At 46.6% G+C, this 25,350-nt stretch overlaps 1 protein-coding gene across 1 annotated transcript in view; it reads left to right on the forward strand.

Moving 5' to 3' along the window:
• The window catches only part of FBXO41 (F-box protein 41), a 48,959-nt gene that overhangs the window by 17,413 nt on the left and 6,196 nt on the right, over positions 1-25,350 (forward strand). The window contains exons 2-11 of the mRNA XM_044277139.1: positions 2,634-2,853; positions 2,929-3,008; positions 3,548-3,873; positions 8,364-8,596; positions 9,049-9,164; positions 12,936-13,088; positions 13,171-13,266; positions 13,412-13,530; positions 23,956-24,114; positions 24,192-24,307. Coding sequence (XP_044133074.1) covers positions 2,634-2,853; positions 2,929-3,008; positions 3,548-3,873; positions 8,364-8,596; positions 9,049-9,164; positions 12,936-13,088; positions 13,171-13,266; positions 13,412-13,530; positions 23,956-24,114; positions 24,192-24,307 — 1,618 coding nt within the window. The remainder of the gene's footprint in view (positions 1-2,633; positions 2,854-2,928; positions 3,009-3,547; positions 3,874-8,363; positions 8,597-9,048; positions 9,165-12,935; positions 13,089-13,170; positions 13,267-13,411; positions 13,531-23,955; positions 24,115-24,191; positions 24,308-25,350) is intronic.

Genomic DNA, 25,350 nt, shown 5'->3' on the forward strand with positions numbered 1-25,350 from the left:
CCCTATTTAAACCTCAGACATTTAGTTTGGTGTGCTCCTGACTGTTGAAGTGAGAGTGAGCACCATGGTGAGAGCAAAAGAGCTGTCAGAGGACTTCAGAAAAAAGATTGTAGCAGCCTATGAGTCTGGGAAGGGATTTAAAAAGATCTCAAAAGATTTTGAAATCAGCCATTCCACTGTCCGGAAGATAGTCTACAAGTGGAGGGCTTTCAAAACAACTGCCAACATGCCCAGGACTGGTCGCCCCAGCAAGTTCACCCCAAGAGCAGACCGCAAGATGCTAAAAGAGGTCTCCAAAAACCCTAAAGTGTCATCTCGAGAACTACAGCAGGCTCTGGCTACTGTTGATGTAGAAGTACATGCCTCTACAATCAGAAAGAGACTGTACAAGTTTAACTTGCATGGGAGGTGTGCAAGGAGGAAACCTTTGCTTTCCAAGAGAAACATCGAGGCCAGACTGACATTTGCCAGAGATAAAGTTGACAAAGACCAGGACTTCTGGAATAATGTTCTTTGGACAGATGAGTCCAAAATTGAATTATTTGGACACAACAGCAGAGGACATGTTTGGCGTAAACCAAACACAGCATTCCAAGAAAAGAACCTCATACCAACTGTGAAGCATGGAGGTGGAAGTGTCATGGTTTGGGGCTGCTTTGCTGCAGCAGGACCTGGTCAGCTCACCATCATAGAATCCACGATGAATTCTACTGTGTATCAGAAGGTGCTTGAAGAACATGTGAGACCATCAGTTAGAAAATTAAAGCTGAAGCGGAACTGGACCATGCAACATGACAATGACCCAAAACATACTAGTAAATCAACCAAAGATTGGCTGAAAAATAAGAAATGGAGAGTCCTGGAATGGCCAAGTCAAAGTCCAGATTTGAATCCCATTGAGATGCTGTGGGGTGACTTGAAAAGGGCTGTACGTGCAAGAAACCCCTCAAACATCTCACAGCTGAAAAAGTTCTGCATTGAGGAGTGGGGTAAAATTTCCTCAGACCGATGTCGAAGACTGGTAGATGGCTACAAGAACCGTCTCACTGCAGTTATTTCAGCCAAAGGAGGTAACACTCGCTATTAGGGGCAAGGGTGTCCTATCTTTTTCCTCAGTTAGAATAGGCATTTTTGTAGAATGACATTTACAGAAGATCTTGAAAAGACTTTTCTTCAGTTTTCTTTGTTTAGTCGGATTACTTTAATCTCTCTGTATTGTTGAAACGGAGATGAAATAACCTTTTATTAAAAATTTTACAAAAAACCACATGCTTTCAAAGGGTGTCCTAATTTTTTCACATGACTGTATGTGGTTTTATTATTTTATCACATGATGGGGGGATGTTTTATAAGTAGGACCACCCCTTTTACTGCCCTAGACCACCAGAAATAATACCATCACTGCTTCACCCCAGTAAACACCAGGGAGGGAACATTTGACTTTGTCAGGGGTCCCGAAATTCTCTGGGTGTTCCTGATACATCTGGGTGACGTCTGCAACATGTGTCCATTGTTCTGTACGGTCAGTATAAAAGTAACTAGCAGGGCACTGCATGGCCCTGAGTCCGGCTGGCGTATGGCTAGTTATATGGCGGTATATGTTTTCTGCAGCCTGTGATTGGGGGGAAGACACTTCTGCCTGTAAGTCTACTGACCCCAAGTGCAGCACCGCACTAGAGATGTAGTAAGGCTGCCATCTGCTGGCCAGAAGCCATTACTGCCGCACAATAAAAAGATGTGCGCTCCTCAGGGATCAGCTACAATCCGTCCAGGGGTGTGTGTCCTCAGTGGGTGCCTGTGACACCCTGAGTGTGCACCCTCAATCCCGCAGGGTGACAGTTTTATTTGGGCACTATATGGCGGGCAGGGCACCTCCATGAGACAAGGTGAGCACAATCTGAAGCTTTCCCTCTGAGCCACCCCTAGGACCCTAGTGTATAAGGACCACATGGTACAGTCGTGTCCCCCCATTCTGGTACTGTGCCCAGGGGCCACATTCCATTGTCTGACCACAAAGGACTTTCCAGGCGGTGATCCTAATGTAAGAAGGTGACTGTGCTGTGTGATCGTGAGCCGCTCGGCGCCGCGCTCCTCATTATGGAGGCAGAAAACAAACACTTCGAAGGGGAAGGTGCGAGCTCACGCCCCGTGGCTCGGCATTGTTTAACGGGATTAAAAATAACCGCAAAGTGCTGCCCCCTGAGAGCGGCGGAAAAAGAAAGATGTCAGAGGTTTAACTCCTCACTGCCGGGGCAGGAGCGGCGTGAGATAGTCTGCAATCATTCTGAGACACTTTTTGTCTCAATCTCTGCTTGCTGTCAGTGAATAGGAAAACTCATCCTGTTCCAGTCCTGTTTATAGAGCTGGAGATCGTTACAGTGTACCAGTGTAGGCAGCGCTGACACATTGTAACAGGCCCAGTTTTGACCTCTGCAGCGGTAAGTAACACTACAGCACGGATGTCAAACTCGTGGTCCTCCAGCTGTTGTAAAACTACAGCTCCTAGCATGCCCGGATAGCTGTAGGATGTCCAGGCATGATGGAAGTGGTAGTTTTGCATTGAGTTTGACATTTCTGTACTGCAGGATATACGAGGCGTCCTGCGTGACCTGTTCCTGTGCTTTATCCTGCAGGGAGGTGGTAGAGATCGACCTGTTCCTGAAGGAGACGGCCAGCCGAGAAGCCAACGCCAAGGTGCGCCTTCAGCAGTTCATAGAGGAGCTTCTGGACCGCGCCGACCGGGCCGAGAAACAGCTGCAGATCATCAGCAGCTGTGGCAGTACCCCCAACGGCAGCCTGAGCAGGTGCAGCATACCCGGGTACAAAGTGACAGAAGCTCGGGCCTCCAGACAGGTAAGTTCTGCAGGGACCACACTGTGAAGACATCACATACATGACAGTGCTGACTTCTTCCATCTATCCTCGCAGAGGGCAGACAGGCACCAGGGGCCCGGCTCCTCCACCCACGGATCTTACCCAGTGAACCAGCGATCCTCCTCATGCATTGGGTGAGTTATGATGACTTTCCTCCATATTCCTCATTCACACGTCAGTGTTTGGTCAGTGATTTCCATCAGTGATTAGGAGCCAAAACCAGGATTGGGGCCTCCACAGACATAAGGTATCAGGGAAAGCTCTGCACATGTTCTGTGTTTAGAGCCGCACCTGGTTTTGGCTCAAAATCACTGACGGAACACTGACGCGTTCACGAGGCTTTACAGATAAAGGCCCCCGAGGGCCTTCACATCAGCCCAGTCCAAAGTATTTGCCCCCTTGACACTTCTTAACTTATTGCTCTACCTGTAGCAGCAGTAGATACCACCAGACATTTCGTGTCTCAGAGATTGATGAAAGCGCTGCTAAGGGGCCATTCACACGACCGTATTTTCAGTCCGCATCCGATCCACATTTTTTTCAGATTGGATGCGGACCCATTCATTTCAATGGATGGAAAAAATGGAGCATGTCCTATTATTTTTGTGGACAAGAATAGGCATTTCTAACAAAATGCGCTGAGAAGCCTGACCATTGTCCATATCTGTTCCAGGGTCCCGGGCAGGGTGAAGACCGTATCTCAGAGCTCGGGCGGTTACGACAGCGATGGGCCTGAGCAGATCCAGGTGGACGATGGTTTGGAGTCTCACCCCTACTCCAGTAACAGTCATGGTGCTGACAGCAGCTTTGAGAGGAACAACCAGCATAGTTCTGGTCTCCGCAGGCAGGCCATCCAGAACTGGCACCGCCGGCCGTACAGGAACAGCACCGAGGGCGAAGAGGGAGATATTTCAGATGTAGGATCCAGGACCACGGAGTCCGAGGCTGAAGTCTGGGAGCAGGAGAGCATCAGCTCCTCGGGGGCCTGCCAGCCAAAGGGTGGGTCTTGTCTGTGCCTGTTGTCCTCTAAACTCATAGGTGAATGTTATATGTGGACACATCTCCTGTTCAGCACTCGTCTCATCCCATTGGTTGTGCAGAAAAATTCCTTAAATCCAGCAAGAGTGGGATCTGTCAGGTACCGGATTATTGGATATTCCAGATAATTGGTCAGTCATATAAATGTCTGTCTTATTGTTATGATACTTTTAATGTTTTTTTTTTATTATTTGTGATATTAGAAAAATTGGCATTTTTCATTTTTTTTTTCACATTATTAACAGCATAAAGTACAACTAAAACACATATTTAGAGGGATTCTCTGGGCTTTTAATAATGAGGATAGGTCATCAATATCAGATTGGCGGGGGTCCAACTCCCAGCACTGCTGCCGATCAGCTGTATGAGGGGGCGGCGCGCAGTGTGCACGTGCCATCTCCCATTGACAGTAGCAGCGAGAAGAAGAGAGTCGGTAGATGGCACGTGCACACTGCGCGCCGTCCCCTCATACAGCTGATTGGCAGGGGTGCTGGGTGTCGGACCCCCGCTAATCTGTTATTGATGACCTATGCCTGTGATGGCTAACCTCCGGCACTCCAGCTGTGGTAAAACTACAACTCCCAAGATGCACACTTGCTTGGCTATTCTCAGAACTGCATGGAAATGAATGGAGCATGCTGGGAGTCGTAGTTTCACCCCAGCTGGATTATTTTGGTTTTGTACAGTTTTAGCGTGAAAAAAGGAAAGGGGCACCTAAGAAGATTAGAATGCCCAAATAACTTTGACCGAGGTCTCAGACCTTGAATAGCCTGTTAAGGCTTGTTCATACTCATCAGTAGGAAAGGCCCGGGGATAAATACAGTCCTGATCAAAAGTTTAAGACCACTTGAAATATGGCAAACAATCCTATTCAGCACGGCTGGATCTTAACAAGGTTCCAAGTAGAGCTTCAGCATGCAACAAGAAGACATGGGAGGGAGACAAAACAGTTTTTGAGCATTCAATTTTATGAAAACAACGAATAAACTGAAAGACTGTTTTTCAGCTGATCAAAAGTTTAGGACCACACCTCCAAAAAATCCTAAACCCCCCCAAAACAGAAATCTAACCTCCAAACATGAACTCAGTAATGAGTAGCTCCGCCGTTATGGTTTCGGCATGCTTGATGCAAGCGTTTCCATGAGGTGAGTGGGAACATTTCTCCAAGTGGTGAAGACGGCCGCACGAAGGCCATCTACTGTCTGGAACTGTGGTCCATTTTTGTAAACCTCCCTTGCCATCCATCCCCAAAGGTTCTCAAATGGATTTAGATCAGGGGAACACGCAGGATGGGCCTAAAGCATAGATGTCAAACTCATGGCCCTCCAGATGTTGCAAAACTACAACTCCCATCATTCCCTGATAGCTGTAGTATGCCCAGGCATGATGGGAGTTGTAGTTTTGCAACAGCTGGAGGGCCACGAGTTTGACATCCCTGAGTGATGTTATTCTCCTGGAAGAAGTCCCTTGTCCTGCGGGCATTGTGTACTGTAGCGTTGTCCTGTTGAAAAGCCCAGTCGTTACCACACAGACGAGGGCCCTCAGTCATGAGGATTGCTCTCTGCAACATCTGGACATAGCCAGCGGCCGTTTGACGCCCCTGCACTTCCTGAAGCTCCATTGTTCCACTGAAGGAAAAAGCCCCCCAGACCATTATGGCGCCCCCTCCACTGTGGCGCGTAGAAAACATCTCAGGTGGGATCTGCTTGTCATGCCAGTAACGTTGGAAACCATCAGGACCATCAAGGTTAATTTTTTTCTCATCAGAGAATAAAACTTTCTTCCACCTTTGAATGTCCCATGTTTCTCTCTTGCAAAGTCCAAACGAGCAGTTCTGTGGCGTTCAAGGAGACGAGGTCTTTGAAGATGTTTTTTGTTTTTGAAGCCCTTCAGTCTCAGATGCCGTCTGATGGTTATGGGGCTGCAGTCAGCACCAGTAAGGGCCTTAATTTGGGTCGAGGATCGTCCAGTGTCTTGACGGACAGCCAATTGGATCCTCCGGCTCAGTGCTGATGACATTTTTTGGGTCTTCCACTTGACTTTTTTGTTCCATAACCCTCAGGATCATTTAAGAAATTCCAAATGACTGTCTTACTGCGTCCCACCTCAGCAGCGATGGCGCGCTGTGAGAGACCCTGCTTATGCAGTTCAACAACCCGACCACGTTCAAAAAGGGAGACTTTCTTTTGCCTTTGCCATCACAACGTGTGACTATCTGACAGAGAATGACAATGAATCCACATCTTTGCACAGATTCGGCCTTTTAAAGGCATGTGGTCCTAAACTATGGATCAGCAGAAAAACAGCCCGTTTCAGTTTAATCGTTATTTTCAATTAATTGAATGCTCAAAAAATGTTTTGTCTCACTACCATGTCTTCTTGTTGCATGTTGAAGCTCTACTTGGAACCTTGTTAAGATCAAACAATGTAAAATATGATTTTTTGCCATTTTTCAAGTGGTCTTAAACTTTTGATCAGTACTGTACCTAGACTCCTCTAACCTTGTCCCAAAAAACAGCAGCCTTGGGTTCTTATAAGCAGCTGTCTAACATTGTGGAAATTTAAATGGTCGAAGCCCACAAAGTAGGAGAAGACTATAAGAATATAGGAAAGTGTTTTCAGGTTGCCGTTTCCTAAGTTCGAAATGTAATAAAAAAATGGCAGTTAACAGGAACAGTGAAGGTCAAGAGAAGATCTGGAGGTTTTAGAGACAGCCGCACGTAGGATTGTTAGAAAAGCAAACCAGAACCCCTGCTTGACTGCAAAAGACCTTCAGGAAGATTTAGCAGACTCTGGTGTTGTGAGACATTGTTCCACTGCTCAGGCACACCTGCACAAATATGGCCTTCCTGGAAGAGTCTTCAGAAGAAAACCTCTCCTGTGTCCGCACCAAAACATTCAGTGTCAGAAGTTTGCAAAGGAACATCTAAACAAGCCTGAAGCAAACATAACACCAATTGTAAAAAAGCTGAAAACAAGAACTGAAAGACTCTTGGCTGCTTCTAAATGTGGTTACAAGCTGTGCTACGTGCCAAAGGGGGCGCTACTAGGTACTAACCATGCAGGGGGCCCAAAGTTTTGCTTCGGGTCCTTTTCCTTTTTTTGGTTATTTAGAAAATGTAAAAGATGAAAAAGGGAATGTAACTTTGTGCCTTTTGTAGATCATTTCATCTTCAACTTGCGTAAAGTGGTTGTCCAGGTTTAGAGCTGAAGCCAGACATATCCCCTTCTTCTCCCACTCAGCCCCTCGAGTATTGGAGAATTTCATGTTTTTTCTGGCAATGTATCGCGCAGGGCAATGGCTTTTTTGTTAACATTTTTACACTGTTAGGTGGACGCTTCCGCCCAGCTTTGTTCTCGGTGACGTCACCGGCATTGATGGTCGGGCTATAGCGCTCCCCTAGCCATTTCCGCCAAGTAGTCCCTATAGAGAGCCAGGTACATCACCGGAAGTCTAGAAAAAGCATGAAACGCTGAGGGGCTGAGTGTGGGGGGGAGAGGGGGATATGTCCTGGTTCAGCTCTGAACCCAGACAATCCTTTTAACTGTTCACAGTAACAATAATTTTGACCAGGGGTGCCCAAACTTCTGCATGCCACTGTATATAGTTCTGATTCCTTGGGGGCGGGCCATACCATAGATTGTGCTAGTGGTGGTTCGTGTATTTTCTTTTAGTATTTTCTTTTTATTTATCGTTTATATAAATGATGTCCCTATTATGTCCTTTAGGGGGACATTTTAACATGACATTATAATTTTTTTATCGCTGATTTCCCTCATCATTCCCTGATTTGGTCTCATGACTGCCCTGCAGAGCTGTTTTGAGGGTGCTAAGATCCAGCAGCTCCTGCTGCTGCCCTCGCTCACGTGATCAGTAGGACTGCAGCAGTAAGTGCTGACGCCGCTTCCTGATCTGTATACATGGCACACATGAATGTCACCATACCCATGAGGCTACAAACTCTTCTTGATTTTTTTTATTTTTTTGGGGACTTGGTCATGCGATCCTCTGATCTCCCAGGTAATACACTGCAGTACTTGTGTATTGCAGTGTATTATGTCAGCTACTGGAAATTTGACAGGATACTAAAGGGTGGGGGGTATACAGGACTTCCATAAATGACAGGCCTGGGGGGGCATTATCATATATTAGTGACCCATCAGCACCCTGTGATCACACCATGGTGGGGGATGATGGAGTAAGAGAGGGAGCCCCCTCCTTCTCTCTATTCACATGCCACGGCCATGTCAGCTAAGGGGTTAAAGAACATGGATGGGAGTTATCTCCAATATCAGCTGTGTAATACAGCCGGCACTCGCCTGAAAATGATGGCGGGGACACAGCTCCTAGGCCTGTGCCATTCCAGTGCCGTAACAGTACTTTCACCGAGCATTAACTACCTGTCACACTGGGAGCTGACGGTGTACTGTGCCTTTAATTTCATCTCCAGGCCGCTGTGATGGAAGGCTGCTGAGGCCAGAGAAAGGCAGCCCGTCCCGAGCCAACGAAGTCATCAGCCCCGAGATCCTGAAGATGCGGGCCGCGTTATTTTGTATATTCACCTACCTCGATACCAAGACTCTGCTGCGGGTGGCTGAGGTCAGCAGGGACTGGAAGTTTGTGGCTCGGCATCCGGCTGTGTGGACTCGCGTTTTCCTTGAGAATACCAGGGTGTCCCCTAAGGTAAGTGATAGCGGCGGGAGTCTCCATTAATACGTTCCTCTAGTGGGACTGGGGACATCACCATCAGTGAGTGAAGCGTGGAGGAGACGCCCTGCCTGGAGAACCTCAGAGGTGTCAGTGCTTAAAGTACATCTCCAGACTGAACTGTAAACCAACCTGATGGGGTCGGGACACGACTCTGATCACTGTACACACGTTCCCTGGGCTTACTGTGCCCGTCAGGTGGAAAAATCAGAAGTTTAATCTTCCCTCCGATCCTCTGCTCTTCACTGACATATTACTCCTCCCACAGTCACATGACACTTAGGGGTGTGGCTAGCACAGAGATGGATGATGACAGTAGACGGACGGCTCTTTGCTTTTACCGCCTGAAGCTAGCCCGAGAATGTCTGATTATAGTCACACATCTATCTAATTATAGGAGCTGACATCATGCTCTTCTCCTCCTGCAGTTTCTGGTCACCCTCTCACAGTGGTGCACACAAACCCACTCCCTGACCCTACAGAACCTCAAACCTCGGCAGAGGGGGAAGAAGGAAACCAAGGAAGACTACATGAAAAGCACAAGGTGACACATCTGTCCTACAGTCCATTACCAAAAATGATGCACACATATAATGTACGTTCAATCTTTATTGTTTAAAAAGCAAAAATAAATACATATTAAAGCCAAAGTACAGACAGTAGTAGCAGTGCAGGACGGGACTGCGACGAGCAAACCTCCAGCGTCCCTCCAGTAACAATACCTCCTATGATTAGGAGATTATAAGCCGCACTCTTAATACAGCACCATGTTCTAACATTGTGTGCAAAATCCTAGCTGCAAATATTGCCATCAGTCCTCCTCTGCTCCGGGCCAGTATTTGCTTTTCTCATGCCTACCACTTTCCATTGGCCATATTTGCATCAAGGATTTTGCACACAATGTTAGAACATGGTGCTGGCTGTATGCACTTGGAGTATGCCTTTCGGAGACTCCGCGCCTAGTTCATATTTATTTGGGTATGGCTATATGATGTGGCATGAGGTCAAGACATGAGATATTTGACCTATTTATATTCTTATATGTGTTTGCTTATCGGTATTAAGAGTGCTGCTTATAATCTCCTAATCATAGGAGCTATTGTTACTGGAGGGACGCTGGAGGTTTGCTCGTCGCAGTCCCGTCCTGCACTGCTACCACTGTCTGTACTTTGGCTTTAATATGTATTTATTTTTGTTTTTAAAACAATAAAGATTGAACTTACATTATATGTGTGTATCATTTTTGGTAATTTGTTTAGTAACACACATATTCAATTACTGGTATTGATATCGGTCGCTACAGTCCATTACTACAACAATACCCCCAATATTCAAGAATATATCTACTATAATACTGCTCCTATGTGCAAGAATATAACTACTATAATACTGCTCCTATGTGCAAGAATATAACTACTATAATACTGCATCCTATGTACAAGAATATAACTGCTATAATACTGCTCCTATGTACAAGAATATAACTACTATAATACTGCATCCTATGTACAAGAATATAACTGCTATAATACTGCTCCTATGTGCAAGAATATAACTACTATAATACTGCTCCTATGTACAAGAATATAACTACTATAATACTGCTCCTATGTGCAAGAATATAACTACTATAATACTGCTCCTATGTACAAGAATATAACTACTATAATACTGCTCCTATGTACAAGAATATAACTACTATAATACTGCTCCTATGTACAAGAATATAACTACTATAATACTGCTCCTATGTACAAGAATATAACTACTATAATACTGCTCCTATGTGCAAGAATATAACTACTATAATACTGCTCCTATGTACAAGAATATAATTACTATAATACTGCTCCTATGTGCAAGAACTACTATAATACTGCTCCTATGTACAAGAATATAACTACTATAATACTGCTCCTATGTACAAGAATATAACTACTATAATACTGCCTCCTATGTGCAAGAATATAACTACTATAATACTGCCTCCTATGTACAAGAATATAACTACTATAATACTGCCTCCTATGTACAAGAATATAACTACTATAATACTGCCTCCTATGTACAAGAATATACCTACTATAATACTGCTCCTATGTACAAGAATATAACTACTATAATACTGCTCCTATGTACAAGAATATAACCACTATAATACTGCCCCCTATGTACAAGAATATAACTACTATAATACTGCTCCTATGTACAAGAATATAACTACTATAATACTGCTCCTATGTACAAGAATATAACTACTATAATACTGCTCCTATGTACAAGAATATAACTATTATAATACTGCTCCTATGTGCAGGAATATAACTACTATAATACTGCTCCTATGTACAAGAATATAACTACTATAATACTGCTCCTATGTACAAGAATATAACTACTATAATACTGCTCCTATGTACAAGAATATAACTACTATAATACTGCTCCTATGTACAAGAATATAACTGCTATAATACTGCCTCCTATGTACAAGAATATAACTACTATAATACTGCCTCCTATGTACAAGAATATAACTACTATAATACTGCTCCTATGTACAAGAATATAACTACTATAATACTGCTCCTATGTACAAGAATATAACTGCTATAATACTGCCTTCTATGTACAAGAATATAACTACTATAATACTCCTCCTATGTGCAAGAATATAACTACTATAATACTGCTCCTATGTACAAGAATATAACTGCTATAATACTGCCTCCTATGTACAAGAATATAACTACTATAATACTGCTCCTATGTACAAGAATATAACTACTATAATACTGCCTCCTATGTACAAGAATATAACTACTATAATACTGCCCCTATGTACAGGAATATAACTACTATAATACTGCCTCCTATGTACAAGAATATAACTACTATAATACTGCCCCTATGTACAAGAATATAACTACTATAATACTACTCCTATGTACAAGAATATAACTACTATAATACTGCTCCTATGTACAAGAATATAACTACTATAATACTGCTCCTATGTACAAGAATATAACTACTATAATACTGCTCCTATGTACAAGAATATAACTGCTATAATACTGCCTCCTATGTACAAGAATATAACTACTATAATACTGCTCCTATGTACAAGAATATAACTGCTATAATACTGCTCCTATGTACAAGAATATAACTGCTATAATACTGCCTTCTATGTACAAGAATATAACTGCTATAATACTGCCTCCTATGTACAAGAATATAACTACTATAATACTCCTCCTATGTGCAAGAATATAACTACTATAATACTGCTCCTATGTACAAGAATATAACTGCTATAATACTGCCTCCTATGTACAAGAATATAACTACTATAATACTGCTCCTATGTACAAGAATATAACTACTATAATACTGCCTCCTATGTACAAGAATATAACTACTATAATACTGCCCCTATGTACAGGAATATAACTACTATAATACTGCCTCCTATGTACAAGAATATAACTACTATAATACTGCCCCTATGTACAAGAATATAACTACTATAATACTACTCCTATGTACAAGAATATAACTACTATAATACTGCTCCTATGTACAAGAATATAACTACTATAATACTGCTCCTATGTACAAGAATATAACTACTATAATACTGCTCCTATGTACAGGAATATAACTACTATAATACTGCTCCTATGTACAGGAATATAACTACTATAATACTGCCCCTATGTACAAGAATATAACTACTATAATACTGCTCCTATATACAAGAATATAACTACTATAATACTGCCCCTATGTACAGGAATATAGCTACTATAATACTGCTCCTATGTACAAGAATATAACTACTATAATACTGCCTCCTATGTACAAGAATATAACTACTATAATACTGCCTCCTATGTACAAGAATATAACTGCTATAATACTGCCTCCTATGTACAGGAATATAACTACTATAATACTGCCCCTATGTACAAGAATATAACTACTATAATACTGCTCCTATATACAAGAATATAACTACTATAATACTGCCTCCTATGTACAAGAATATAACTACTATAATACTGCCTCCTATGTACAGGAATATAACTACTATAATACTGCTCCTATGTACAAGAATATAACTACTATAATACTGCTCCTATTTACAAGAATATAACTACTATAATACTGCCTCCTATGTACAGGAATATAACTACTATAATACTGCTCCTATGTACAAGAATGTAACTACTATAATACTGCTCCTATGTACAAGAATATAACTACTATAATACTGCTGGCGCTGTCTCTGTGTGTTATATATTACTAGGGGCAGTCTAGAATCTGGTCTGGAATCTCTACTGAAAGCAACAGGGGGGAACCTGTTAATCCTGCGAATATCCCAATGTCCGAACATCCTGACGGACCGCTCCCTGTGGTTGGCGAGCTGCTACTGTCGGGCACTTCAGGCAGTCACATACAGGTGGTAGCAGGTTTATTTCAGCAGTTATATGTCGCTCTCTGCAGTCTGTCTTATCTCTGACTCCTGTGCGTTTCATCTCCAGAAGTGGGACCGATCCTGTGGGACATGAAGTCATTTGGGCCTTAGGTGCTGGATGCAGAGACATCATCTCCCTCCAGGTGGCGCCGTTGCATCCATGGTGAGTGAATCCCAGCCGGTCACACACTGCAGCTCTGACAGTCAGCTCCTCTCACTGCCGGCTCCAGATCGCCCCCTGTGGGCAGGGCAGTGTTCCGCCAGCTGCTGCTTGTGTCCGCTCACCTGACGCTCTCTTTTCTCCATAGTCAGCAGCCCACGCGCTTCAGTAACCGCTGCTTGCAGATGATTGGACGATGCTGGCCTCACCTCAGGGCGCTGGGCGTCGGGGGAGCGGGCTGTGGGGTGCAGGGGCTCTCCTCGTTAGGTATGTGCAATCATTTACCATAAAAGGAGCAGGTGTAGTGTAATGTAGTGCAGCACTGAGAGGTACACAGTGAGAGGAGCAGGTGTAGTGTAATGTAGTGCAGCACTGAGAGGTACAGAGTGAGAGGAGCAGGTATAGTGTAATGTAGTGCAGCACTGAGAGGTACACAGTGAGAGGAGCAGGTGTAGTGTAATGTAGTGCAGCACTGAGACTGAGAGGTACACAGTGAGAGGAGCAGGTGTAGTGTGATGTAGTGCAGCACTGAGAGGAATACAGTGAGAGGAGCAGGTGTAGTGTAATGTAGTGCAGCACTGAGAGGAATACAGTGAGAGGAGCAGGTGTAGTGTAATGTAGTGCAGCATCTAGGCTGAGAGGTACACAGTGAGAGGAGCAGGTGTAGTGTAATGTAGTGCAGCACTGAGACTGAGAGGTACACAGTGAGAGGAGCAGGTGTAGTGTAATGTAGTGCAGCACTGAGACTGAGAGGTACACAGTGAGAGGAGCAGGTGTAGTGTAATGTAGTGCAGCACTGAGAGGTGCACAGTGAGAGGAGCAGGTGTAGTGTGATGTAGTGCAGCACTGAGAGGTACACAGTGAGAGTAGCAGGTGTAGTGTAATGTAGTGCAGCACTGAGAGGTACACAGTGAGAGGAGCAGGTGTAGTGTAATGTAGTGCAGCACTGAGAGGTACACAGTGAGAGGAGCAGGTGTAGTGTAATGTAGTGCAGCACTGAGACTGAGTGGAACACAGTGAGAGGAGCAGGTGTAGTGTAATGTAGTGCAGCACTAAGAGGAATACAGTGAGAGGAGCAGGTGTAGTGTAATGTAGTGCAGCACTAAGAGGAATACAGTGAGAGGAGCAGGTGTAGTGTAATGTAGTGCAGCACTGAGACTGAGAGGTACACAGTGAGAGGAGCAGGTGTAGTGTGATGTAGTGCAGCACTGAGACTGAGAGGTACACAGTGAGAGGAGCAGGTGTAGTGTAATGTAGTGCAGCACTAAGAGGAATACAGTGAGAGGAGCAGGTGTAGTGTGATGTAGTGCAGCACTGAGAGGTACACAGTGAGAGGAGCAGGTGTAGTGTAATGTAGTGCAGCACTGAGAGGTACACAGTGAGAGGAGCAGGTGTAGTGTGATGTAGTGCAGCACTAAGAGGAATACAGTGAGAGGAGCAGGTGTAGTGTGATGTAGTGCAGCACTGAGACTGAGAGGTACACAGTGAGAGGAGCAGGTGTAGTGTAATGTAGTGCAGCACTGAGACTGAGAGGTACACAGTGAGAGGAGCAGGTGTAGTGTAATGTAGTGCAGCACTGAGAGGTACACAGTGAGAGGAGCAGGTGTAGTGTGATGTAGTGCAGCACTAAGAGGAATACAGTGAGAGGAGCAGGTGTAGTGTAATGTAGTGCAGCACTGAGAGGTACACAGTGAGAGGAGCAGGTGTAGTGTGATGTAGTGCAGCACTGAGACTGAGAGGTACACAGTGAGAGGAGCAGGTGTAGTGTAATGTAGTGCAGCACTGAGACTGAGAGGTGCACAGTGAGAGGAGCAGGTGTAGTGTAATGTAGTGCAGCACTGAGACTGAGAGGTACACAGTGAGAGGAGCAGGTGTAGTGTGATGTAGTGCAGCACTGAGACTGAGAGGTACCCAGTGAGAGGAGCAGGTGTAGTGTAATGTAGTGCAGCACTGAGACTGAGAGGTACACAGTGAGAGGAGCAGGTGTAGTGTAATGTAGTGCAGCACTGAGACTGAGAGGTACCCAGTGAGAGGAGCAGGTGTAGTGTAATGTAGTGCAGCACTGAGACTGAGAGGTGCACAGTGAGAGGAGCAGGTGTAGTGTAATGTAGTGCAGCACTGAGACTGAGAGGTACACAGTGAGAGGAGCAGGTGTAGTGTAATGTAGTGCAGCACTGAGACTGAGAGGTGCACAGTGAGAGGAGCAGGTGTAGTGTGATGTAGTGCAGCACTGAGAGGTACACAGTGAGAGGAGCAGGTGTAGTGTAATGTAGTGCAGCACTGAGAGGTGCACAGTGAGAGGAGCAGGTGTAGTGTGATGTAGTGCAGCACTGAGAGGTACACAGTGAGAGGAGCAGGTGTAGTGTAATGTAGTGCAGCACTGAGAGGTACACAGTGAGAGGAGCAGGTGTAGTGTAATGTAGTGCAGCACTGAGAGGTACAGAGTGAGAGGAGCAGGTGTAGTGTAATGTAGTGCAGCACTGAGACTGAGAGGTACACAGTGAGAGGAGCAGGTGTAGTGTAATGTAGTGCAGCACTGAGACTGAGAGGTACACAGTGAGAGGAGCAGGTGTAGTGTAATGTAGTGCAGCACTGAGACTGAGAGGTACACAGTGAGAGGAGCAGGTGTAGTGTAATGTAGTGGCAGCACTGAGAGGTACACAGTGAGAGGAGCAGGTGTAGTGTAATGTAGTGCAGCACTGAGACTGAGAGGTACACAGTGAGAGGAGCAGGTGTAGTGTGATGTAGTGCAGCACTGAGACTGAGAGGTACACAGTGAGAGGAGCAGGTGTAGTGTAATGTAGTGCAGCACTGAGACTGAGAGGTACACAGTGAGAGGAGCAGGTGTAGTGTAATGTAGTGCAGCACTGAGACTGAGAGGTACACAGTGAGAGGAGCAGGTGTAGTGTAATGTAGTGCAGCACTGAGACTGAGAGGTACACAGTGAGAGGAGCAGGTGTAGTGTAATGTAGTGCAGCACTGAGAGGTACACAGTGAGAGGAGCAGGTGTAGTGTAATGTAGTGCAGCACTGAGAGGTACACAGTGAGAGGAGCAGGTGTAGTGTAATGTAGTGCAGCACTGAGAGGTACACAGTGAGAGGAGCAGGTGTAGTGTAATGTAGTGCAGCACTGAGACTGAGAGGTACACAGTGAGAGGAGCAGGTGTAGTGTAATGTAGTGCAGCACTGAGACTGAGAGGTACACAGTGAGAGGAGCAGGTGTAGTGTGATGTAGTGCAGCACTGAGAGGTACACAGTGAGAGGAGCAGGTGTAGTGTAATGTAGTGCAGCACTGAGAGGTACACAGTGAGAGGAGCAGGTGTAGTGTAATGTAGTGCAGCACTGAGACTGAGAGGTACACAGTGAGAGGAGCAGGTGTAGTGTAATGTAGTGCAGCACTGAGAGGTACACAGTGAGAGGAGCAGGTGTAGTGTAATGTAGTGCAGCACTGAGAGGTACAGAGTGAGAGGAGCAGGTGTAGTGTAATGTAGTGCAGCACTGAGAGGTACACAGTGAGAGGAGCAGGTGTAGTGTAATGTAGTGCAGCACTGAGACTGAGAGGAACACAGTGAGAGGAGCAGGTGTAGTGTAATGTAGTGCAGCACTAAGAGGAATACAGTGAGAGGAGCAGGTGTAGTGTGATGTAGTGCAGCACTGAGACTGAGAGGTACACAGTGAGAGGAGCAGGTGTAGTGTAATGTAGTGCAGCACTGAGACTGAGAGGTACACAGTGAGAGGAGCAGGTGTAGTGTAATGTAGTGCAGCACTGAGACTGAGAGGTACACAGTGAGAGGAGCAGGTGTAGTGTAATGTAGTGCAGCACTGAGACTGAGAGGTACACAGTGAGAGGAGCAGGTGTAGTGTGATGTAGTGCAGCACTGAGAGGTACACAGTGAGAGGAGCAGGTGTAGTGTAATGTAGTGCAGCACTGAGAGGTACACAGTGAGAGGAGCAGGTGTAGTGTAATGTAGTGCAGCACTGAGACTGAGAGGTACACAGTGAGAGTAGCAGGTGTAGTGTAATGTAGTGCAGCACTGAGGCTGAGAGGTGCACAGTGAGAGGAGCAGGTGTAGTGTAATGTAGTGCAGCACTGAGACTGAGAGGTACACAGTGAGAGGAGCAGGTGTAGTGTAATGTAGTGCAGCACTGAGAGGTACACAGTGAGAGGAGCAGGTGTAGTGTAATGTAGTGCAGCACTGAGACTGAGAGGTACACAGTGAGAGGAGCAGGTGTAGTGTGATGTAGTGCAGCACTGAGAGGTACACAGTGAGAGGAGCAGGTGTAGTGTAATGTAGTGCAGCACTGAGACTGAGAGATACACAGTGAGAGTAGCAGGTGTAGTGTGATGTAGTGCAGCACTGAGAGGTACACAGTGAGAGGAGCAGGTGTAGTGTAATGTAGTGCAGCACTGAGAGGTACACAGTGAGAGGAGCAGGTGTAGTGTAATGTAGTGCAGCACTGAGAGGTACACAGTGAGAGGAGCAGGTGTAGTGTAATGTAGTGCAGCACTGAGAGGTACACAGTGAGAGGAGCAGGTGTAGTGTAATGTAGTGCAGCACTGAGACTGAGAGGTACACAGTGAGAGGAGCAGGTGTAGTGTAATGTAGTGCAGCACTGAGAGGTACACAGTGAGAGGAGCAGGTGTAGTGTAATGTAGTGCAGCACTGAGACTGAGAGGTACACAGTGAGAGGAGCAGGTGTAGTGTAATGTAGTGCAGCACTGAGAGGTACACAGTGAGAGGAGCAGGTGTAGTGTAATGTAGTGCAGCACTGAGACTGAGAGGTACACAGTGAGAGGAGCAGGTGTAGTGTAATGTAGTGCAGCACTGAGAGGTACACAGTGAGAGGAGCAGGTGTAGTGTAATGTAGTGCAGCACTGAGACTGAGAGGTACACAGTGAGAGGAGCAGGTGTAGTGTGATGTAGTGCAGCACTGAGACTGAGAGGTACACAGTGAGAGGAGCAGGTGTAGTGTAATGTAGTGCAGCACTGAGACTGAGAGGAACACAGTGAGAGGAGCAGGTGTAGGTAATGTAGTGCAAGCACTGAGACTGAGAGGTACAAAGTGAGAGGAGCAGGTGTAGTGTAATGTAGTGCAGCACTGAGACTGAGAGGTACACAGTGAGAGGAGCCGGTGTAGTGTGATGTAGTGCAGCACTGAGACTGAGAGGTACACAGTGAGAGGAGCAGGTGTAGTGTAATGTAGTGCAGCACTGAGACTGAGAGGTACACAGTGAGAGTAGCAGGTGTAGTGTGATGTAGTGCAGCACTGAGAGGTACACAGTGAGAGTAGCAGGTGTAGTGTAATGTAGTGCAGCACTGAGAGGTACACAGTGAGAGGAGCAGGTGTAGTGTAATGTAGTGCAGCACTGAGAGGTACACAGTGAGAGGAGCAGGTGTAGTGTAATGTAGTGCAGCACTGAGACTGAGGAGGTACACAGTGAGAGGAGCAGGTGTAGTGTAATGTAGTGCAGCACTGAGAGGTACACAGTGAGAGGAGCAGGTGTAGTGTAATGTAGTGCAGCACTGAGACTGAGAGGTACACAGTGAGAGGAGCAGGTGTATTGTAGTGCAAGCACTGAGACTGAGAGGTTACACAGTGAGAGGAGCAGGTGTAGTGTGATGTAGTGCAGCACTGAGACTGAGAGGTACACAGTGAGAGGAGCAGGTGTAGTGTAATGTAGTGCAGCACTGAGACTGATGAGGTACACAGTGAGAGGAGCAGGTGTAGTGTAATGTAGTGCAGCACTGAGAGGTACACAGTGAGAGGAGCAGGTGTAGTGTAATGTAGTGCAGCACTGAGACTGAGAGGTTACACAGTGAGAGGAGCAGGTGTAGTGTAATGTAGTGCAGCACTGAGACTGAGAGGTACACAGTGAGAGGAGCAGGTGTAGTGTAATGTAGTGCAGCACTGAGACTGAGAGGTACACAGTGAGAGGAGCAGGTGTAGTGTAATGTAGTGCAGCACTGAGAGGTACACAGTGAGAGAAGCAGGTGCAGTGTAATGTAGTGCAGCACTGAGACTGAGAGGTACACAGTGAGAGGAGCAGGTGTAGTGTAATGTAGTGCAGCACTGAGACTGAGAGGTACACAGTGAGAGGAGCAGGTGTAGTGTGATGTAGTGCAGCACTGAGAGGTACACAGTGAGAGGAGCAGGTGTAGTGTAATGTAGTGCAGCACTGAGACTGAGAGGTACACAGTGAGAGGAGCAGGTGTAGTGTAATGTAGTGCAGCACTGAGAGGTACACAGTGAGAGGAGCAGGTGTAGTGTAATGTAGTGCAGCACTGAGACTGAGAGGTACACAGTGAGAGGAGCAGGTGTAGTGTAATGTAGTGCAGCACTGAGACTGAGAGGTACACAGTGAGAGGAGCAGGTGTAGTGTAATGTAGTGCAGCACTGAGACTGAGAGGTACACAGTGAGAGGAGCAGGTGTAGTGTAATGTAGTGCAGCACTGAGGCTGAGAGGTACACAGTGAGAGGAGCAGGTGTAGTGTAATGTAGTGCAGCACTGAGACTGAGAGGTACACAGTGAGAGGAGCAGGTGTAGTGTGATGTAGTGCAGCACTGAGACTGAGAGGTACACAGTGAGAGGAGCAGGTGTAGTGTGATGTAGTGCAGCACTGAGAGGTACACAGTGAGAGGAGCAGGTGTAGTGTAATGTAGTGCAGCACTGAGAGGTACACAGTGGGAGGAACAGGTGTAGTGTAATGTAGTGCAGCACTAAGAGGAATACAGTGAGAGGAGCAGGTGTAGTGTAATGTAGTGCAGCACTGAGACTGAGAGGTACACAGTGAGAGGAGCAGGTGTAGTGTAATGTAGTGCAGCACTGAGAGGTACACAGTGAGAGGAGCAGGTGTAGTGTAATGTAGTGCAGCACTGAGACTGAGAGGTACACAGTGAGAGAAGCAGGTGTAGTGTAATGTAGTGCAGCACTGAGACTGAGAGGTACACAGTGAGAGGAGCAGGTGTAGTGTAATGTAGTGCAGCACTGAGACTGAGAGGAACACAGTGAGAGGAGCAGGTGTAGTGTAATGTAGTGCAGCACTAAGAGGAATACAGTGAGAGGAGCAGGTGTAGTGTAATGTAGTGCAGCACTGAGACTGAGAGGTACACAGTGAGAGGAGCAGGTGTAGTGTTATGTAGTGCAGCACTGAGACTGAGAGGTACACAGTGAGAGGAGCAGGTGTAGTGTAATGTAGTGCAGCACTGAGACTGAGAGGTACACAGTGAGAGTAGCAGGTGTAGTGTAATGTAGTGCAGCACTGAGAGGTAACCAGTGAGAGGAGCAGGTGTAGTGTAATGTAGTGCAGCACTGAGAGGTACACAGTGAGAGGAGCAGGTGTAGTGTAATGTAGTGCAGCACTGAGACTGAGAGGTACACAGTGAGAGGAGCAGGTGTAGTGTATGTAGTGCAGCACTGAGAGGTACACAGTGAGAGGAGCAGGTGTAGTGTAATGTAGTGCAGCACTGAGAGGTACACAGTGAGAGGAGCAGGTGTAGTGTAATGTAGTGCAGCACTGAGACTGAGAGGTACACAGTGAGAGGAGCAGGTGTAGTGTAATGTAGTGCAGCACTGAGAGGTGCACAGTGAGAGGAGCAGGTGTAGTGTAATGTAGTGCAGCACTGAGAGGTACACAGTGAGAGTAGCAGGTGCAGTGTAATGTAGTGCAGCACTGAGAGGTACACAGTGAGAGGAGCAGGTGTAGTGTAATGTAGTGCAGCACTGAGACTGAGAGGAACACAGTGAGAGGAGCAGGTGTAGTGTAATGTAGTGCAGCACTGAGAGGTACACAGTGAGAGGAGCAGGTGTAGTGTAATGTAGTGCAGCACTGAGACTGAGAGGTACACAGTGAGAGGAGCAGGTGTAGTGTAATGTAGTGCAGCACTGAGAATGAGAGGTACACAGTGAGAGGAGCAGGTGTAGTGTAATGTAGTGCAGCACTGAGACTGAGAGGTGCACAGTGAGAGGAGCAGGTGTAGTGTAATGTAGTGCAGCACTGAGACTGAGAGGTACACAGTGAGAGGAGCAGGTGTAGTGTAATGTAGTGCAGCACTGAGACTGAGAGGTACACAGTGAGAGGAGCAGGTGTAGTGTAATGTAGTGCAGCACTGAGACTGAGAGGTACACAGTGAGAGGAGCAGGTGTAGTGTAATGTAGTGCAGCACTGAGACTGAGAGGTACACAGTGAGAGGAGCAGGTGTAGTGTAATGTAGTGCAGCACTGAGAGGTACACAGTGAGAGGAGCAGGTGTAGTGTAATGTAGTGCAGCACTGAGACTGAGAGGAACACAGTGAGAGGAGCAGGTGTAGTGTGATGTAGTGCAGCACTGAGACTGAGAGGTACACAGTGAGAGGAGCAGGTGTAGTGTAATGTAGTGCAGCACTGAGAGGTACACAGTGAGAGGAGCAGGTGTAGTGTGATGTAGTGCAGCACTGAGAGGTACACAGTGAGAGGAGCAGGTGTAGTGTAATGTAGTGCAGCACTGAGAGGTACACAGTGAGAGGAGCAGGTGTAGTGTGATGTAGTGCAGCACTGAGAGGTACACAGTGAGAGGAGCAGGTGTAGTGTAATGTAGTGCAGCACTGAGACTGAGAGGTACACAGTGAGAGGAGCAGGTGTAGTGTAATGTAGTGCAGCACTGAGACTGAGAGGTACACAGTGAGAGGAGCAGGTGTAGTGTAATGTAGTGCAGCACTGAGATGTACACAGTGAGAGGAGCAGGTGTAGTGTAATGTAGTGCAGCACTGAGACTGAGAGGTACACAGTGAGAGGAGCAGGTGTAGTGTAATGTAGTGCAGCACTGAGAGGTACACAGTGAGAGGAGCAGGTGTAGTGTAATGTAGTGCAGCACTGAGAGGTACACAGTGAGAGGAGCAGGTGTAGTGTAATGTAGTGCAGCACTGAGACTGAGAGGTACACAGTGAGAGGAGCAGGTGTAGTGTAATGTAGTGCAGCACTGAGACTGAGAGGTACACAGTGAGAGGAGCAGGTGTAGTGTAATGTAGTGCAGCACTGAGAGGTACACAGTGAGAGGAGCAGGTGTAGTGTAATGTAGTGCAGCACTGAGACTGAGAGGTACACAGTGAGAGGAGCAGGTGTAGTGTAATGTAGTGCAGCACTGAGACTGAGAGGTACACAGTGAGAGGAGCAGGTGTAGTGTAATGTAGTGCAGCACTGAGACTGAGAGGTACACAGTGAGAGGAGCAGGTGTAGTGTAATGTAGTGCAGCACTGAGAGGTACACAGTGAGAGGAGCAGGTGTAGTGTAATGTAGTGCAGCACTGAGAGGTACACAGTGAGAGGAGCAGGTGTAGTGTAATGTAGTGCAGCACTGAGACTGAGAGGTACACAGTGAGAGGAGCAGGTGTAGTGTAATGTAGTGCAGCACTGAGACTGAGAGGTACACAGTGAGAGGAGCAGGTGTAGTGTAATGTAGTGCAGCACTGAGACTGAGAGGTACACAGTGAGAGGAGCAGGTGTAGTGTAATGCAGTGCAGCACTAAGAGGTACACAGTGAGAGGAGCAGGTGTAGTGTAGTGTAGTGCAGCACTGAGAGGTACACAGTGAGAGGAGCAGGTGTAGTGTAATGTAGTGCAGCACTGAGAGGTACACAGTGAGAGGAGCAGGTGTAGTGTAATGTAGTGCAGCACTGAGACTGAGAGGTACACAGTGAGTGGAGCAGGTGTAGTGTAATGTAGTGCAGCACTGAGAGGTACACAGTGAGAGGAGCAGGTGTAGTGTAATGTAGTGCAGCACTGAGACTGAGAGGTACACAGTGAGAGGAGCAGGTGTAGTGTAATGTAGTGCAGCACTGAGAGGTACACAGAGAGAGGTGCAGGTGTAGTGTAATGTAGTGCAGCACTGAGACTGAGAGGTACACAGTGAGAGGAGCAGGTGTAGTGTAATGTAGTGCAGCACTGAGACTGAGAGGTACACAGTGAGAGGAGCAGGTGTAGTGTAATGTAGTGCAGCACTGAGACTGAGAGGTACACAGTGAGAGGAGCAGGTATAGTGTAATGTAGTGCAGCACTGAGAGGTACACAGTGAGAGGAGCAGGTGTAGTGTAGTGTAGTGCAGCACTGAGAGGTACACAGTGAGAGGAGCAGGTGTAGTGTAATGTAGTGCAGCACTGAGAGGTACACAGTGAGAGGAGCAGGTGTAGTGTAATGTAGTGCAGCACTGAGACTGAGAGGTACACAGTGAGTGGAGCAGGTGTAGTGTAATGTAGTGCAGCACTGAGAGGTACACAGTGAGAGGAGCAGGTGTAGTGTAATGTAGTGCAGCACTGAGACTGAGAGGTACACAGTGAGAGGAGCAGGTGTAGTGTAATGTAGTGCAGCACTGAGACTGAGAGGTACACAGTGAGAGGAGCAGGTGTAGTGTAATGTAGTGCAGCACTGAGAGGTACACAGTGAGAGGAGCAGGTGTAGTGTAATGTAGTGCAGCACTGAGAGGTACACAGTGAGAGGAGCAGGTGTAGTGTAATGTAGTGCAGCACTGAGACTGAGAGGAACACAGTGAGAGGAGCAGGTGTAGTGTAATGTAGTGCAGCACTGAGACTGAGAAGTACACAGTGAGAGGAGCAGGTGTAGTGTAATGCAGTGCAGCATCTACGCTGAGAGGTGCTCAGTGGCAGTACATTTTACGTCATGTGTCTGCGTCGTCTGTTCACGGTATTCTCGCTCCCCCACAGCACGGAACTGTATGCGTCTGCAGGTGTTGGAGTTGGATCATGTGACTGAGATCAACCAGGAGGTGGCAGCAGAGGTCTGCAGGGAGGGTCTGAAGGGCCTGGAGATGCTGGTCCTAACCTCCACCCCGGTCACTCCCAAAGCCCTCCTGCACTTCAATAGTGAGTACCACGGCCACGTGGCGATGTCTTCCAGCAGACGTGATGTCTCTTACCTTCCTGCTCGTGTTTTTCTGCAGGTGTATGTCGCAATCTCAAGTCCATTGTGGTGCAGGTTGGAATTGCAGATTACTTTAAGGACCCAAGTAGCCCAGAAGCCCAGAAACTGTTTGAGGAGATGGTCAGCAAGCTGCAGGTAACTATGGCATCCATAATTCTGGTGTGGCACACTGCTATCCAGCTCTGCTGACCACAGGTGGTGGCTCCATAATATATTTACGTGCACTCCCTGACTGTCTGAGGCTTGTTTCGCACTGTCGCCAGGCTGTTCTGGTACAAAATGCCCGGAATCAGCCAGACAAAAAGCACCGCGCTCAGCGGTATTTGGCCAATTCTCTGCTGATTCTATTTGTTCGGCCATTTTGGACGGATGTTCGCTGGTCGCCATTATAGTTACTGGGGCTGGACAGTTTTCCGGCAGCATCCGGCAATGCTGGATCTGGCAGGCTGCCAAATCTGTCAATGCAAATGTGAAACAAGCCCAAGCCATCGCCGCCACAACTGGGGTCCAAGATCAGACAGAGCATTGAAGCAACTACTGGAGCACTACCTGCTACATGTGCTGATGGGCAACTGACCCCACAAGGAAACTTACTGGTGGACCGAAGACCTCTAGGCCACCGACCAGGGACATAAGCGTTAATTTTTTACGTAAATTTGTTTTCCCTTAGTCCTAACAGCAGCACAAGTGGGGAGTTCTCCCATGTGAAACTGGTAGGACAGGTGGAAATCTTTTTTTTAACTAAATACCCTACCAAGCACTAATTAAATAATTAGTAAAACCCACCCCTATAAAGGGCAGACTGCCCACATCACAGTGCTTTATTATCAAGTAGGAACTAAAACAAGGGTGGGAAATTTGTGTGCTGCTGTTAGGACTTAAGGAAAACAAATTTACGTTAAAAATTAACGCTTCCCTTACGTCCTAACAAGCAGCACAAGTGGGGACCTAGCAAGTAACACGGACAAATTGGGAGGGTCCACCTAATAGGGTCCACCTAGGGCGGCAGACAGAATGGTGCGTCCGAATGCTACCCCCTCAGAGCGCCTGGAGTCTAAACGATAGTGTTTGACGAAAGTGCTGTGGGAGCTCCAAGAAGCCGCAGCACAAATCTGTTCTAGCGGAACTAAACTTTTTTCCGCAAAGGAAGTCGATATTGCTCTCGTGGAGTGGGCGGT

Source organism: Bufo gargarizans, chromosome 1 (assembly GCF_014858855.1).
Source record: "Bufo gargarizans isolate SCDJY-AF-19 chromosome 1, ASM1485885v1, whole genome shotgun sequence".
NCBI classification, from domain to species: domain Eukaryota; kingdom Metazoa; phylum Chordata; class Amphibia; order Anura; family Bufonidae; genus Bufo; species Bufo gargarizans.